Source organism: Eulemur rufifrons, chromosome 9 (assembly GCF_041146395.1).
Source record: "Eulemur rufifrons isolate Redbay chromosome 9, OSU_ERuf_1, whole genome shotgun sequence".
Classification (NCBI taxonomy): Eukaryota; Metazoa; Chordata; class Mammalia; order Primates; family Lemuridae; genus Eulemur; species Eulemur rufifrons.
The window spans coordinates 13,449,931-13,466,614 of NC_090991.1; the positions used below are offsets into that span (position 1 = coordinate 13,449,931).

The 16,684-nt window shown below is 46.7% G+C and overlaps 1 protein-coding gene and 1 pseudogene across 1 annotated transcript in view; one reads left to right on the forward strand and one right to left on the reverse strand.

Moving 5' to 3' along the window:
* Positions 1 to 6,337: 6,337 nt before the first annotated feature.
* NCBP3 (nuclear cap binding subunit 3) overlaps positions 6,338 to 16,684 on the forward strand; it is a 36,268-nt gene continuing 25,921 nt past the window's right edge. Inside the window, exons 1-3 of the mRNA XM_069482127.1 lie at positions 6,338 to 6,554; positions 8,610 to 8,675; positions 10,730 to 10,835. Coding sequence (XP_069338228.1) covers positions 6,372 to 6,554; positions 8,610 to 8,675; positions 10,730 to 10,835 — 355 coding nt within the window. The 5' untranslated portion in view covers positions 6,338 to 6,371. The remainder of the gene's footprint in view (positions 6,555 to 8,609; positions 8,676 to 10,729; positions 10,836 to 16,684) is intronic.
* On the reverse strand, positions 13,464 to 16,061 carry LOC138391944 (adenosine 3'-phospho 5'-phosphosulfate transporter 1-like; annotated as a pseudogene).

Consider the following 16,684-nt stretch of genomic DNA (forward strand, 5'->3'; position numbering starts at 1 on the left):
CTCACCTTACTGCACGCAGGCAGCACAGCCTCCCCTTAGGCAAACGAGCAGGTCTGCCTCGGGCTGCCCCTCTGGGCACTGGGACTCTGCTAAGGGATCCCAGGGGAGCCATGTGGTGGGTGTGCTGGGCCTGGGGGGCCACCGAGGCTCAGGAGGAGACCAGGAGGGTCTGGGGAGGGGCCTGTCCTTAGTCTCACTGCAGAACTGAGCCCTGGCCCGTGAGGACTCTCCCTGCACTGCTCTAGCCTCCTGCCAGACTGGGCCTCTGAGGGCCTGTGCTGCCTACTTCCATGCCCCTAGACACATGTACATAGCTCTGCTCTCTGGGGCTTCACACATCCATTTCTCCAGCTAGGATGTGCCAGCGGAAAAAGCCTGGGTCTTCTCACTCTCCAGGCTGAGCTGCCAGCCCCTGTCCAGGTGGGGCTGACCAATTTGTCATTCATTAGCCCATCCCCGCTTTGTGTGGTCAGCCTCCCTGCCCTCCCAATTGCATAGGCCCCACCACCTCCAGGTCACCTCCTCCAGGAAGCCTTCCATGGTCCATAGTGGTGTGTGGTCTGGTGTCTGGCCCATTTCCTACAAGACTGGGGCCAGGAAGCAGGAATCACAGTTTCACCAACTGGCTGAGTCACTGTCACAATTTATACCTGCCCCTCACTTCTCCCCTGTGTTGAAGACCAGTCGAGGAGCATCTCTCAGGGAGCCCTTTCCCTGGCCTGTTTACCTCTGGTCTCTTCTGGTTCTCTGTGTCCTGCCCCTCAGCCTACAAACTTGCTCAGGCCTTTCTATTAGGCATAAAGCAAATTTCTGCCCCCTTGATTTCTGAGGGCTGCTGCCCCACACTCCAGGTAGCGTTGCCTCTTGGATGCCCTCCGCATGGGGCTCCTTGTTCCCTGTTACTGCTGGACTCACTCAGCCCCACCCCAGCAGGACTGGTCACTGTCCTAGCCATGACCCATGTGATTGGCTGATGCCCTCTGCACTTTGGCCCCCAGTCCTTTGGTCTCTCCCACTCCCACCCCCCAACACACACACACACACACACACACACACACACACGAACTATGCACAGGTCTACACTGAAGGAATAAAACTGGATAAATGGGGAAGTGCAAATCTGCAGGGCACTGGCTACACTTCTCACTTGGTTTCCCCTAGAGTTCAAAAGGGATTATGTCCAAGGCTCTGGAGCGTTCACAAGGAAAGGACTCCGCTTGCCCTCAAGTGCTCCCCTCTGCTTTAAGGCGATCTGTGCCAACATCCACCTATCTCCCTGGGAAACCCACCCCAAAGATGAGAAGGGCTCCCCCACCCACTGGGTCTGCCTGCCCCCTCCACCCCACCCTCCATTCCCCATCCAGTCTGAAGCACGAGTTAGTTCTCAACCTGGTAACATGGCTACACTCTCCTAGGGAGCTTTTAAGTCCTGATGCCTGGGTCCTACCCTGGGAAATTCTGGTTCAAATGGTCTGGGACGTAGTCTAGGTGTCAGGATTTTTTTTTAATTAATAGACTTTATCTTTTTTTTTTTTTTTTGAGCAGTTATAGGTTTATAGAAAAATTCAGCAGAAAGTACAGATAGTTCCCATATGCCCCTTCAAACTCTGCTTCCTGCCCCCCAGTTTCCCCTATTATTAACATCTTACACTGGGGTATACTTATTATAATTGATGAGCCAATATCGATACATCATTATTAACTGAAGTCCACAGTTTACATTGGGGTCACTCTGTGCTGTACATTCTATGGGTTTTGACGATGTATAATGACATACATCCACCCTTACAGTATCATACACAACAGTTTCACTGCCCTAAAAATCCATGCTCCTCCTGTTCATCCCTCCGACAACCACTGATCTTTTTACTGTCTCCACAGATTTGCCTTTTCCAGAATGTCACATAGTTGGAATCATTGAATATGTAACCGTTCCAGTTCCCCAGGTGATGTTAATGAACAGCAGGGGTTGACATGAGTAGCCCTGGTCTAGGATTTGGTAAAGAGGGGTGGAAGATCGGTGCTCTATGTTCCCAAATCTAGCGTAGGCAAAGGCCTCATGTGCTTTGGACATGTCCATCCATCCATCCCTCCATCCTTTCAATATTTGTCCAGGGCCTTCTGTAACCAGGCACTGAGTTAGACACTAAGCCAAACCAACACAGTTCCTGCTGTCGTGGCTCTCACAGTCCACAGCAAGAGACAGACATCAATCAAGTTGCCATGCGAGTGCATGGATGATTTTGAACGATAAGTGCTGACTATTGTGCTGATCAGGGAGGGAGGGAACACAATGGACCTGGCAGGTTGAGTCTGGGGTGTCTTGAGACTTTCAAGTGAAGACGTCCAGGAGGCAGTTGGACATGCGGGTCTGGAGCTCAGAGGAGAGGTGAGAACTGCAAATGGAGAGGTGAGGGCCCTTGGGGCGTGGATGGCAGTGCAGTTGGAAGCCATGCATGTGTACGAGGAGACGGTTGGGGGTGCGGGGGTGGCGAGCATGGGAGAGAAGACAGAGGGCCCAGGATGGAGCCCTGATGGACTGTCACTGTTGGGGGAAGAGAAAGAACCCGCAAAGGCACTGGAGGAGGAGCAGTGGGGAGGTAAAAGGAAAACTGAGTGTGGCATTATAATGGCAGGGTGCGCAGGGTATCTACGATGCTGAGTGGTCAAGGGAGGTGAGGGGAACAGAGAAAGGGAGGGAAGATGGTCCTTTCAGGAATTTAGCTATGCAGCCAGTGAGGGGCATGGATATAGTACCTCCACCAGGGTCAGCTGCTTCATGACCTCTCTGACTATGGAAACTTTTCCTTAACTACGACTGGCGGGTGCGGGATATGGGGGTTGTGTGCCCAGTGTAAAAGTGCACTAAATACCACCTCTGCTGTCATCAGCAGGGCATCACCTGAGGCCAGTGGACTTGTTACCAGTCTTCAAGTAGCATTCGATTTCACCTTAGGAGCTCATATGACCTTTGAATGGCTTTTCCCTTTGTTACTTCGGGAGAGATAGGATTCCATTATTTTTATTCTCCTTCTCCCTGAGTTGGAGAGGGAGGGAAAAAGGAGAGGTAAAGGCCAATTTCAGTTAAAGAAAACCCAAAAAGGAACCTTTTAGAAGACCCTGTTATTATCCTCCCCTGCCCACTAGCCTCCCCTTCACAAACTTCTCAAAAGAGTGGTCTACACTGCCTCAACTCCGGCCATTAATCTGCCTTCGCCTTCATGGACATCGGTCTCTTCAAAGTCACCAATGGCCAACAAACCTCTAGATCCAAGCTAAGTTCCAATGTCAAGTTGTGGTTGAATTTGACACTTGATCACTCTCTTCTTAAAACTCTCTGGTCTGTCCCAGTGTCCCATTCTCCTGGTTTTTTCTATTAAAAATTATCCAGAATTTGGAAATAGTGAAAAGGACTACACAGATGTTCTCTCGGTGCAGTGCCAGGTATTATCCAATGCCCCTTTTCTACCTGGGGAACCATCTGATTCTCTAGTGATGTGTAGCTTTGTTTGACTTCTTATTTACTAGTTTTTTTTTAAGAGACAGAGTCTTGCTCTGCCACCCAGGCTGGAATTCCTGGGCTCAAGTGATCCTCCCACCTCAGCCTCTCAAGTAGCTGAGATTACAGGCACATACCACCGTGCCCAGCTAAGACTTCTTATTTACTATTTATTATTCTTTTAGAGACAGGGTTTCACTCTGTTGTCCAGGCTGGACTGCAGTGGCACAATCATAGCTCACTGCAGCCTTCAACTCCTGGCCTCAAGCGATCCTCCTGCCTCAGTCTCTTGAGTAGCTGGGACTACAGGTGTGTGCCACCATGCCTAGCTAATTTTTTAATTTTTGTAGAGATGGGGGTCTCACTATGTTGCCCAGGCTAGTTTTGAACTCCTGGCCACAAGTGATCTTCCTGCCTGCCTCAGCCTCCTGACTCCTTATTTACTACTGATTAGGGTATTTTACAACTCTGTGAGAGTAGAGGTTACTTTATAGAAAATTCATAACACGTACGTAATTCTTATCTAATAGCAATGCAAACGTCTGCTGTCTGGTAGAAAATAGAACCCCAAAGGGTCTAGTTTCTTGCCTTGTAGAGCATTAATCTGCCTTGTCAAATGCATCTCAGCATTCCTTTGACTGACCAACTGTATATTCATTCTCAAATTCTCTTTTGAACTAGTCTTAATATCTTACTTGTTTCCTCACTCATTAATGAATGGATAAAAGCTTTGACATGTGTTCATTTTATATTTGTTTGAGAGTCATGTTTTTTAGCTTTTTGAAAATTATTTTTTAACCACCTCCTAAATTCTCCATGGCTCCACCTCAGCTGGCTGCACCGAGGACAGGAAAGGGGGGCAGGTGAGTTAGGTGGCCAAAAGGGGAAAGAGATGAAGGCCTTTTCTGACAGAAGCCTGGGAGCCTTGGTGTTTGTCTGATGTCCTGGCTTGCCCTGGACTCCTAATTCACCTGCCAGCTAGAGCCCCTCCAGGGTGCTGGTTCTCCCCTGAACTGCACTGAACTGCAATGTTGAGTCCTCCCTGAATCGAGTCCTCAGGCAGCAAGGCTCCCACCCAGCAGGGATAGGGGCCTGCCCAGCCCTCTCTGCCGGCCTCCCAGTGTCCACAGTGGAGGAGGAATTGCTTCCTCCTCTGTCATCCCCCACCCCACAAGCCTAGTAATGGTGGGGCCTGTGACTGTCACTCACAGCTGGCCACTTCAAGCACAAACTTTCTTTGAAATGTTCTTAAAAATGCACACAACTGCATCCCATGCATTCAACCTAATTTTGTGACTACTTTGTGTTCCATTCATCAAGCAAAATGAGTCCTTTAAAGAGCTTAGCCGTTTTTTTTTTTTTTTGAGACAGGGTCTCACTCGGTTGCCCTGGCTAGAGTGCAGTGGCGTCATCATAGGTCATTGCAACTTCAAACTCCTGGGCTCAAGCAATCCTCCTGCCTTGGTCTCCCGAGTAGCTGGGACTATAGTCAAATGCCACCACGCCTGGCTAATTTTTTCTATTTTTAGTAGAGATGGGCTCTCCCTCTTGCTCAGGCTAGTCTCCAACTCCTGAGCTCAAGTGATCCTCCCACCTTGGCCTCCCAGAGTGCTAGGATTATAGGCGTGAGCCACTGTGCCTGGCCAAGAGCTCCGTCTTGTGTTTGCCCTGTGATTTAACCCAAATTTAAGAAAAACTATGATGTACTGCACCCCTTCTGTTGGATCCTGTATCTATATATAATTATCTCATTTAACCCTCACAACCTCCTTTGGAGATGGGTAATATTATTCCATATTACCGATGAAAGAACTGAGGCTCCACAGGGTTCAGTGGCTCTCCCAAGGCCACAAACGGTGTGTGGGGCAGGGCCAGCCAGCTTGATGCCCAGGTGTGTCTTATGCTGATCATGCTCTTCCTTGGTTTATAATTATTTGTTCCTCCATGGTCAGAGCTGGTAAGGCTCAGAAACTCTAGGGTCCTCCTACTCACTCATCAGGCAGGAGAACAGGCCCAGAAAGGGGCCAGGACTAGCCTAAGGTTACATAGGGAGGAAGATGCAGTCAGGACTCAAAGCAAAAACTGACCAGTGGCGCCCTCTGGAAGCCCAGATACTCCCTCTCCCCCACCAGGCTCTTAGAAAAATAGCAGCAGGAAACCATGCTCACAGGTCTACAGTGGATAGCACCTTCAGGAGTCAGGAAATTGGGGTCTAAGCTCTGGCCTTTGGGCAGGTCACTACCCTCTTGGAGTCTCAATTTTAGTGTATGTAACATGGGCCAATTTTGGGGAGACCTGAAAGAGACAAAGGTGGGCAAGGCAAGTAACTTTGTAAACCTGCAGATTGCCCAGAGGTGATATACCAAGGCTCATTCTGGGCTCTGGAGCCAGACTGTCTAGGCTTGGATCCAGGTTTTATCCCTCAAATAGCCTGTCACCCTGGGTACATTTCTGTGCCTCAGTTTCTTCACATGTGAAACAACAGTAATAATAGGACTTACTTCATGGGGTTGTTGTAAGGGCTCAAGCGCTTAGAAGTGTCTGGCACATAGTGATCGCTCAGTAAAGTTAGCTTTTAGTACAGATTTAGACCTGTAACATCGGACTACACCGATCTCCTCCAGATCCCGTCCCCTCCAGCAGGCCCCGCCCCTGTCCCCACTCGGTCCCGCCTTCTCCTTACCAGGTCCCGCCGCAGCCGGCCCGGGTTCCTCCCGCCACCAGGTGGCGGGAACGCTAATGCTGGCCTTCTGGCGGAGGCAAGCGACGCTCTAGGTGGCGGCGGCGGCGGCTCCTCGGTGGCCAGTGGCGGCGGCGCTCTAGCTGGCGGGTGTGCGGGGCGGGTTTTCAGTGGTGCGGCCGGCAGGCAGCGATGGCGGCCGTACGGGGCCTGCGGGTGTCGGTGAAGGCGGAGGCCCCGGCGGGGCCGGCCCTGGGGCTCCCGTCACCTGAGGCCGAGTCCAGTTTGGACCGTGGCGAGCCGGAGCCTATGGAGGTGGAGGAGGGCGAGCTGGAGATCGTGCCGGTGCGGCGCTCGCTGAAGGAACTGATCCCGGTACGGGCGGGGGGCGGGGAGCGAGGAGGAGGTCGCGGAGCGAGTGCCCTGCGCCGGAGGGGGCCGGAAGGGGAGGTGGCGGGATCCTTGGCCGGAGGAAGTCCGCGGAGCTGGAGAGAGGGGCGCGAGCGCCCGGGGGCGGGGGCGTCAGGCCTGAGGAGAGAGCCGGAGCTGGAGAAAGGACGCCTGGGCGCCGGAAATGGGTGTTGAGGGGGCTGGAGGTGGGGGGGGGGAGGTGGCTGGAAGATAGCCGAGGACACCCCCTCCGCTGCCCCTCTGAGCCGCGCAGTGCAAGGGAGTGAGGAGGGGCTGACATTGAGATAAAGGGGAGCCCTGCGCGGGAACAGAACCCGGAGCAGCCCTGGAGGAACTGTGGGGTGGAGCTGGCATCCAGGTCTCCTAGTGGGTCCTGCCCCAGATGAGTTGGTGTCTGTTAAACATGGCACTCGCCCTTTCTCTTGGGAGGGCTGGACCTGTCAGAAACAGAAACTCACCGTTTCTGTTGTGACTTGAGAGGTCATGTTGCCTCGCGCAGCTCCACTGCCGTGTAGCACCTATATACAGTGTGACTCCGGCATCTGACCTGTAGTGACACCGAAATATAGGACCACTAGCGGTTTTTGGTCCCTCCTTTACCATAATGGGGACGGTGAGGGGTGTTTTGCTTGTGATTTGATAGTCGTATGTGCAGTTGTTAGAGCTGGTCTCAGGCCTGGATGGCTCCTCTCGTGGACTTAATTTCTCACTTAACATGAACTACTTTTTACCAGTCTTGCTTTTAAAACGAAGATATGGAAAAAAGGGGGTCACTAGAGATGGCAAATGACAGTGACTGTGGTTAATAACAATTAACATAAGGGCATTTTACCATTAAAATCATTACACTATATCATTTAAATATGCCAGGTGCCTAGGTCTGAGACTATAGTCTCAGCTACTCTGGGAGGCTGAGGCAGGAGGATCTCTTCAGCCCAGGAGTTGGAGATCAGCCTGGACAACATAGTGAGACCCTGTCTCAAAACAAAAACAAACAAAAAGTAAACATCACTGCAGTTGTGAGGTAGAATTATCCCTTCATTCATTCAGTTCAACATGTTTTCATTGCATGCCCCACCATGTGCCAGGCCCTAAGTGCTTGATCAGAATCAAGATCAAACTCCCTCTTGGAGTTTATTTTCCAGTTGGGAACACAAGTAAATAATTTCCTTAGTGTTAAGTGCTATGAAGAAAATAATGTTAACGGATAGAGAGTGCAGGGGTGAGGAGTGTGTGCAGAGCTGGAGACAGAATGTGATGGGATAGTCAGCGAAGTCCTTTGAGATGGTAACATTTAAACTGGACATTAAATGACAAAAAGGAGCCAACCATGTGCACATTGGAAGGGAGTGTTCCCAGCAGGGGGTGCAAAGGTTCTGAGATGGGAACGAGATTATTGTGCTGGAGGCACAGAAATTCTGTAGTGCAAATGGAAAAGCAGCAAAAAAAAGCAGCAAAAGAGATGAGGAAAGTAGGCAGGTATCATGGAGAAAATCTCGGCCCAGAGAGGTCAAAGAAATTATACAGTGTTCTGTAATTAGTGAACATCAGAGCTGAGACTTTAGTCCTTGCTAAATTTCCAAATCCCGTCCTCTTTTCATTGCACGGTGCTGTATTTTCTCTAGGAGTTCTAAGTGAGCCTGGACTGTCTGCATTTTGGTGGAAGCTTGTGCTCCACCTGGTGGCCTGGCATGGGGAATTTGTCCAGTCTGGATTGGAAAGATAAATGACTGCCTCCTCTTTGACATTTTTTCACGAAAGCCTTTAGATTTTCTTTATATGGATACCTTCAGCTGATGGAATTTCTTATGCTTTTGGACAGGTTCTGACTTCTTGATAGAGTGGTTGATTGATACCGTGGAGTCACGGGGATGGGCTTCTTAATAAGAGGTTGTCAGTGGTGGGGGAGGGTTGCTGAGAAGAATGACTATTCAAAAAGAACCAGTTGTCAAACTGTCTTTTCTCCTGGGTTTTTCTTCAATTGCTGTCAGGATTTCTCACCCTTCCTCTTTGTGTTAGGACACAAGCAGAAGATATGAAAACAAGGCTGGCAGCTTTATCACTGGGATTGATGTCACCTCCAAGGTAAGACATTTATTCAGTTTGATAAACAGGTGAACTTAATGAACTTGGTCCTTAGAACTTGCAGAGTGTTAAATATTCTTTTTTACTTCCTTTTTTCTTTTGTTGCTGAATTCAAAAAAATTTTTTTAAACTTCATGTTACACAGTGATGCCTTTATGCATCCTGAAAACATCTAGGCACCATTTGTGTGTTCTTGCATCCATGGAAAGATAAAATCACAATATCTAGATGCCTGTGCTTAACCATTTCCAAAAAGAGTTCTGTATTGGGAATGCTTTTTAAAGTGCTATGCTCATTCTTTAAAAAATGCATGCTGTTTCCACTTTAAATGAAATAAAACATGAAAAGTGCCTGGCACATAGTAGGCCCTTAGTAAATGTTTATATTCCTCACTGGTTGGAGTCTTAGAAAAATAGGATTTCCTGGCTAGCTGTGGTGGCTCACGCCTGTAATCCCAGTACTTTGGGAGGCTAAGGTGAGACGATTGCTTGAGCACAGGAACTCAAGGCCAGCCTGGGCAACATTGCTGGACACCATCTCTAAAAAAAGGGGCGAGGGTTTCCTGATTGCCTGATTGCCTGGCTGTCTAAACTTTGAAGGCCAAGTCAACTGAATTATTTTCAGTACCTAAGAGTGTTGCCTTTTGTCTGGTGGTTGCTATTAACAGATTACGACCTTCATTGTAGCACCTCATGGAGTCAAACCTATTATATTCCTTATTATAAACAGTCCGTACATATTTGTTGCTTTAATCAGTGGTGTCCAGTTTAGACATTCTTTCTGATTTTAATGTATGCAATTAAGTTTGGAATAGAATTCTGAATTACAATTCTGAATAATAGCATATATTGCTATATTGGATGCATAAAAGCAAAAATGAAAATAAATATGTCATACTTATCTTTTTATAGTTTGTCTGTGTCTCAATGTGTCTCAGATTACTTAAAGGCCAAAAGAAAGAGAACTGATCATCTGTTAGACAAGAAAATAGAATAAAGTGAAAATGTTTTCTTAGTGTAGTTGAAAAAGAAGCAGACTGTTCTTAATCCTACACAGTTTGCCATTATATGAAACAGGTATATGGGGAAAAGGGTGGTAGTCCCAGAGTTGGCACTTAAATTGTTACTCAAGGAAGGTAGATTGTTGTTTGTACTTGGAAAACTTCAGTGAAGAAAATTAGCATAACTATTGAGAAGTAATACAAGTGTTGCTATTTTACCAATCCTCATAAGCTTTCGATAGTCCGACCTTCAATTAGTGTGGTAAAGTCGATAGACAATTAGTGAAGGGTTCCTATGAACCATCAGCCAACCCACAGTTGGACCTAAATCTATTTTAGCTCTTGGAAAAAACTTAAAAGCTGATTATTTTTTTTCAGTGATGCATCGATGCTACTTGTCACTTAAAGATGAAAACTGGCAATTCCATGGACACAAAGGCTGGAATAGTTGAGAGAGTTTGTTTGCTTCAGTGTTATTTTTAAATAGGAACTAGCTTTAGGGAGTGGACTGCTGAGGCAGATATAATGTGGAAGAGCGTGATGGGTGTGATTACCATGCCCGCAGATGACGTGAAATGGTGGTTGTGGAGGAGCTCCTAGAAATAGCGCTGGAATCAGAAGATCTGCCCCCTTAACTAGCTGAAATACCTCCGGCAAACCTTTTTGCTTTTTTGTGCCTCAGTTTCTGCATCTGGAAAACTGGGATGTTGAGATTATTTAATTGTAATTTGTTGGCCTAATTACTAATAATAAATGTCAGAGAACTTTATAAATTGTAAAGCACTATTCATTCACTCAACAGATGCTCATTGAGTTCCTACAATGTCCCAGGCACAGTAATAGGCTGTGATATGATGGAGGTGATAACAAATTATAGCAGAGCCACCCAGCCACTGAGTGTGAATATCCAGTTCTCTGCACAACTTAATCAAGGCACAGTGTTGCTCATTTCTTTTCATTTATTTTAGGGTTGTCACTGATGCGTCATGTTGTGTTTGTGATTTAACTTTCCTCCTCCATGTTTTACTTCTTTGACTTTTTCTGTACTTTTTAGGAAGCAATTGAAAAGAAAGAACAGCGAGCTAAGCGCTTCCATTTTCGATCAGAAGTAAATCTTGCCCAGAGAAATGTAGCCCTGGACCGAGACATGATGAAGAAAGGTACAGGATGTTTGGGGGGGAATTTTTCCACATTTCCCTAGAGAATGACTTTTCCCTGCTGTCGCCTAATACTTCTGGCCTTGTCTTGCATGTCCAGTCCTCATCCAAATATTCCCGAAGGAAAGTACTTGTGAAATTGTCATTTCTAAGGTCACCTGTTAAAATTGAGATGCTATCAGCTGTCTCAGATATTAGAGCTGGGAAAAAAGATTGTCTTATCTGAGGAGGCCCAGAGGAAGTCACCAGTAAGTGGCAGAGCTGAGATTAGAACTTGTGCTTCTAAGGACCCTTACTCATTTTCTGCTTTTGTCATAGAGGTGTTAACTTTTCTTTGCCTTTAAATGTTAATGTAAGTGTATTATAGTGAGACCTTCTTTGAGGGGAGTTGTAGCAATTTTGGGATTGGTGGAGGAAAGTCATTAACACTTCTGTTGGCCAGGCACGGTGGCTCATGCCAACACTTTGGGAGGCCAAGGCAGGAGGATCACTTGAGCCTAGGAGTTTTGAGACCAGCCTGAACAACATAGGGAGACCCCATCTCTACAAAAAAATAAAAATTAGCCAGGCATGGTGGCACACACCTGTAGTTCCAGCTACTTGGGAGGCTGAGGCAGGAGGATCACTTGAGTCCAGGAGTTTGAGGTTGCAGTGAGCTATGATGATGCCACTGCGCTCTAGTCCATCAGTGAGACCCTGTCTCCAAAAATAAATGAATTAAATAAATAAATAGCTCAGTAAACATGTTGAATAAATGAAAGACTAGCTACTATTTTTTAGGAACTTAACTTTTTTACTAGAGACTGTGCTAACTACATTTTGCACATTACATATTTTTTCATTTTCTTTTTTTTTTGGAGACAGGGTCTTGCTCTGTTGCCCGGGCTGGAATATGGTGGCACAGTTATAGCTCACTGAAACTTGGTATTCCTGGCCTCAAGTGATCCTTTTGCCTTGTCCTCCCAAAGTGCTGGGATTACAAACGTGAGCCACTGTGCCCAGCCTACATGTTTTTTCTTATTTATTTCTCACAACAACCTTATGAGGCATATATTTTTATCCCATTTTACAAAGGAGGAAACAGGCTCAAAGAAGTCTAATAATTTGCCCAGGGTTATGCAGCTAGTAAAGATAGAGTTGGGATTTGAACCCAGGTTTATCTGACTCTAAAGTTTTGCTTTTAACTGCTTTGCTCTATTGCCGTGTAATGTATGACACCATACTGTGGACCCAAACCTTGTCCCTCCTCAGTCAGTCTTAATAGGCAGAGTAGCTTAGATGCAGAGCTCAACTCTGAAAGCTGCTTTACTCTTTCCTGCATCACAAGTTCAAGTCAAAGATAGACCTTGCTTCCCTCATAGCCTGGGGTTCCAGGCGTCTGCTTTAGTGGATTTCCGTTTCAGGAGAAGTCTTGTGAAGGCCCACGACAACTGTGCAGCTTGACGTTCATGTGCGTGCACAGTCTTGGCCAAGTAGACGTTTGAGTCCTCTCACATCTCTACATTGAAAGCACTATGGTTTCACCGCACCTGCGGATTCCTGGTTCCCTGAATATTCTTGAGACAGCTTTCCTCTGCTATATTAATAGTTCATACCTTTCACTCTGCTTATTTGCCTTTCCTTGTCCCATGCTTCATTTGGTTCAGGTGTCACTTCCTCTATGAAGCATATTTGTTCACCCACTCAAAATTCTTTCTCACCTCTTTTGGAGCTCGTCAGGTGTCCAAACCCTTCTGGAATCTAGTCTCAGTTTCTTTGTGACTATGGGCAAATTATTGAGCCTTTAAGGCTCAGTCTCCTTGTCTATAAAATGGGAATATGATACCTGTCTTAATAGGATTGTTTTGAGGGTTAAGTTTTAATTAAAAAAATTTTTTTTTCTTTTTTTGGAAAAGCAATTTCGATCTCATGGTTCTAAAGACACTCTTTAAAATGGCAGTAGGACTGCTCTTGCTCTGGAATGTCAGCGGGGGAAGGTTGCTTATTTCAATGTCTCTTTTTTTTTTACCCCCATTGCAGCAATTTAATTTAATAAAATAAAATTATAAGAGCAAAAAGTTACATTTCCAAAGTACCAAAACCTACAGCTGTCTCACGGACCAGAGCCTAGGGATCCAGGAACACCAGGTGGGGTTGCCGGGCAGGGCTCTCTAGTCCCCCTTCCTCAGCACAGCACCATCTTTTACCCTCCTGGGAAAGCAGCATTTGGAGCCTAACACCATTTGTGCTTTCTGCCCTGGAGTAAGAAATACAAGTATCTGTGGAGGGGGGGAGTCTGAAAGGTGGTGGAGCCAACAGCCAGGGCAAGACTTCAGGGAACGTGAGGAGGGAGGAGCTGTGCAAGGTACCTCTGCCCCCTGGAGCCGTTACCTGCCAACCCCCTATACTGAGGACTGTCTGCCCTGGGGCTTGGAAGAACCCTTCTAGGGGAGGATGGGTGACTTCTAAGGCAAAGGGGAAAGCTTCCTCCTGGGCTCTCCACCTCCAGCTGCAGAGCTGGTCTGTGATACTGAGAAAACACTTGCATTTTGCCCTAGAGCCAGGGCTCTGATGAGTTACAGTAGGAGAGGAGTTACCAGCATGGTGAGAGGGTCCTATTTTACTTCACCCCCGTGGACCCCTCTCCCCTGCTCACACCGTCTGCGCAGGGGACTGAACAGGCACAGCCTTCTTTCCCCATTGCTTCAGACGGCCCTGGGCATAGACTCAGAGCAGGAGGGCAGCAAAGACCACAGCCACCCGCAACCCTCCCACCACAGTGGCAGTGTGGCCATAGAGGAGGCAGGAAAGAAGGCTGGCAAAGGCCTGGTGAAGAATCATGATGATCGTGAAGACAGCGGCCCCAAACTGCCTAATGGTGTAGAAGATGAAGAGCTGGTCACCTGCAGAGCGGACCACGAGAAGCAGGGCATGGGCAGCAAACTTGCTGTGTCGTCCCATGAAGCGGGTCCCCTCCAGAAGGGCCCCCTGGCCTAGCACTGAGTCTACTGTGAAAAGTCAGGAGAAGAAATTGACCCTAAACATCATTTGCACCAATGACATCCTGCCAGTTTGAGGTGAAGCTGTCAAAAGCAGTGTAGCCTGCCAGTAAGATGAGGCCTGAGAGTGTGGTGGCTGGGGAGCCGTGCAGCTCTGGTCCGCTGGACAGCAGAAACGTGCTGACCCCAGTGGAGATGAGGCCACTGTCAGGGATTCCCCGTGTTCATAGCTGTGTCGAGACACCAGCTTTCCCATCAGCGTGACAGGGATCACCTTAGAGGCCTTGGCCAGCACCTGGGTGGGGAAGCTGATAAACTTGAGAGCTTCATATTGGCACCAGCTGCCAAGCACCTTTGACTGGCTGGCAAAGGAGTACTGGTACATGGGTGCCCCATGCCGGGGCTCCTTGCAGAGGGTGCAGAAGCCAGCCACCATCAGTGCCAGCACTCGGTTCTTTAGCACCAGGATCATTTCAGTCTCTTCATCTAGGGAGGAGCGTTGCCTCAGGTAGTGTTTCTGAACCCTAGGGAATGCTGCTGTGTATCCCAGATGAATTGAAATTAGAATTAGGGGTGAGGTGGGGTTGTATAGATCCTGGAGATAGTTATTGTTTTTATATTTTCCCAGGTAATTTTAATGTGCATCCAGGATTGAGAAGGATTGGTTTTGTGGTTATGAACATGGGTTCCAAAGCCCAGTTGCCTGTATTCAAATCCTGACCTGTTACTGTTTAACTTTCGACCTTGGGCAAGTTCCTTTCCCTCTAAGAACCTCAGTTTCCTCATCTGGAAAGACAGATAATAGAAATTCTTATAGGGTTGTTGGGAGACTCTAACAAAAAGACAGTTCTTTGAGTGGTGCCTGGCACACAGTAGGTGACCAGTAAATATTAGTTATTACCCTTAGGTTGTTATCATTATCTGGCATTCTTCATCTTCCAAGCAGTCGTAAGTGACCCAGCGTCTTGGGAGAATGGAGAGATTGGAATAAGCATCTTGACTCTTACAGCTGTACCAGGTGTCAAGTTATTTATTATTCTTGTTATCAATATCAACAACAATAATATATTGGCAGTAGAATACAAACAAAAACTCACTGACAGAACTGTTGGGCACAGAGACACACAGACATAAACATAGGCCAGCAATAACATTCACATTTCTTAGTTAAATGCTTAGTCTAGCCAGTCACTTTGCTATGTAGTTATCCTTTCAACACCCTGTGAGGGGAAGTATTTATCATTTCCATTTTATGATAAAACTAGGGTGCTGAGAGGTTGAGACATTTGCCCAGGGTCCCACAGGCAGGTAAGTAGCAAGGCTGGGATTTGAAGGCTGATCTCACGAAGCCTGTGTTCTTAACGGCTCTGCCAGCATTCAGGGACAGGTTTGTGAAATGCTACACTAGTCTATTCTGCATCAAGAGGGACTTGCTACTTTTAAATGACTTAGTGTCAAGCAGCTTCCATCTCCTTATCCGCATGATCAGAGCCCTCATTGTTGGAAAGGAGGTGAGAGGTTATCTAGACCAATCTCTTGCCCAGCACTGCAGACCTTTTGGCAAAGTTGCTAATGGTTCTTTGGCCTCTGCCTGAATGTTTCTTAGCGATGGCATGAGAGCTATTTATGAGGCAGACAACTTTATTTTTGGATACTTCCTTGCGTTGAGCATTGCCTTCTAGTAATTTCTGTTAGTTACTGTTAGAATAGTTAGAACAACACTGTTAAGTCCCTTTTTTATTCACAGAATAACCCTTCAGGTAATGGAAGTACAGGCTTACTGCCTCTCCCTAAACTTTCTTTATGTGACATGGTTTTCTGGTTTTTCTTCTCCAGACGCCTTCCAGTTTCTGCATGTTCTTCATAAGGTGAGGTGTAGATTCTGGATATGGTTGGGTTCATGGAAAGTATGGCAGGACTCTTACCGTTGTCTCTGTCCCAGCCATTTCATAGTGTTGTGCTCATCTTCTAGTCAACCAAAGCACCCAGGTCTTTTCCCCAGGAATGGTGCCCATCAAAACAGTCTTTCTCGTCTTGTACTTGAGATACTTTTTTAAAAATTACTTTTTTATTTATCCCTATTAAATTATATCTTACTGATTTCAAGCCTCCATTTTCAGTCTGTTGAGTTAATTTTCATCTTAAGTCTACCTTTCAACTTTTAGCTCTATTCCTCACTTTTTATTCTCTCCACCTTGGTGTGTATGGTTTCTGCTTCTTCATCCAGTTGTTGGTGAATGTTGAGCAGCATATTCCCGTATCATGCCATGAAACACAGATGTATTAATTATAAATCTTATTCTATTATCATCAGGCCCACATTTCATTTTATTGTCATGAGGAACTGAATTTTACATGCCTTAAAAAACTCGAGATCAAATACCATCCATGATATTCTTTGACTTTCTTGGCTTAGTAATTCTATCAAAAAAAGAAATGAGGTTAGTGTAGCTTTTTTTCTTTCTTTTCTTTTCTTTTCTTTTTTTTTTTAAGACAAGGTCTTGCTCTGTTACCTGGGCTAGAGTTTTCATCATAGCTCACCGCAACCTCAAACTCTTGGGCTCAAGTGATACTTCTGTCTCAGCCTCCCAAGTAGCTGGGACTATAGGCATGTACCACCACATCTGGCTAATTTTTATTTTTTGTAGAGGTGAGTCTCCCTATGTTGCCCAGGCTGGTCTTGAACTCCTGGGCTCGAGTGATTCTCCTGCCTTGGCCTCCCAAAGTGTTGGGATTACAGGTGTGAGCCAACATGCTCGGCTAGTCTGGCTTTCTTCCTATTGGACTCATGTCATTTCCTATGGGAAAGACTTAGGTATTTAAGGGAATGTAGATTCTAATGAGCTTTTTTTTTTTTTTTTTTTTTAATTTCAG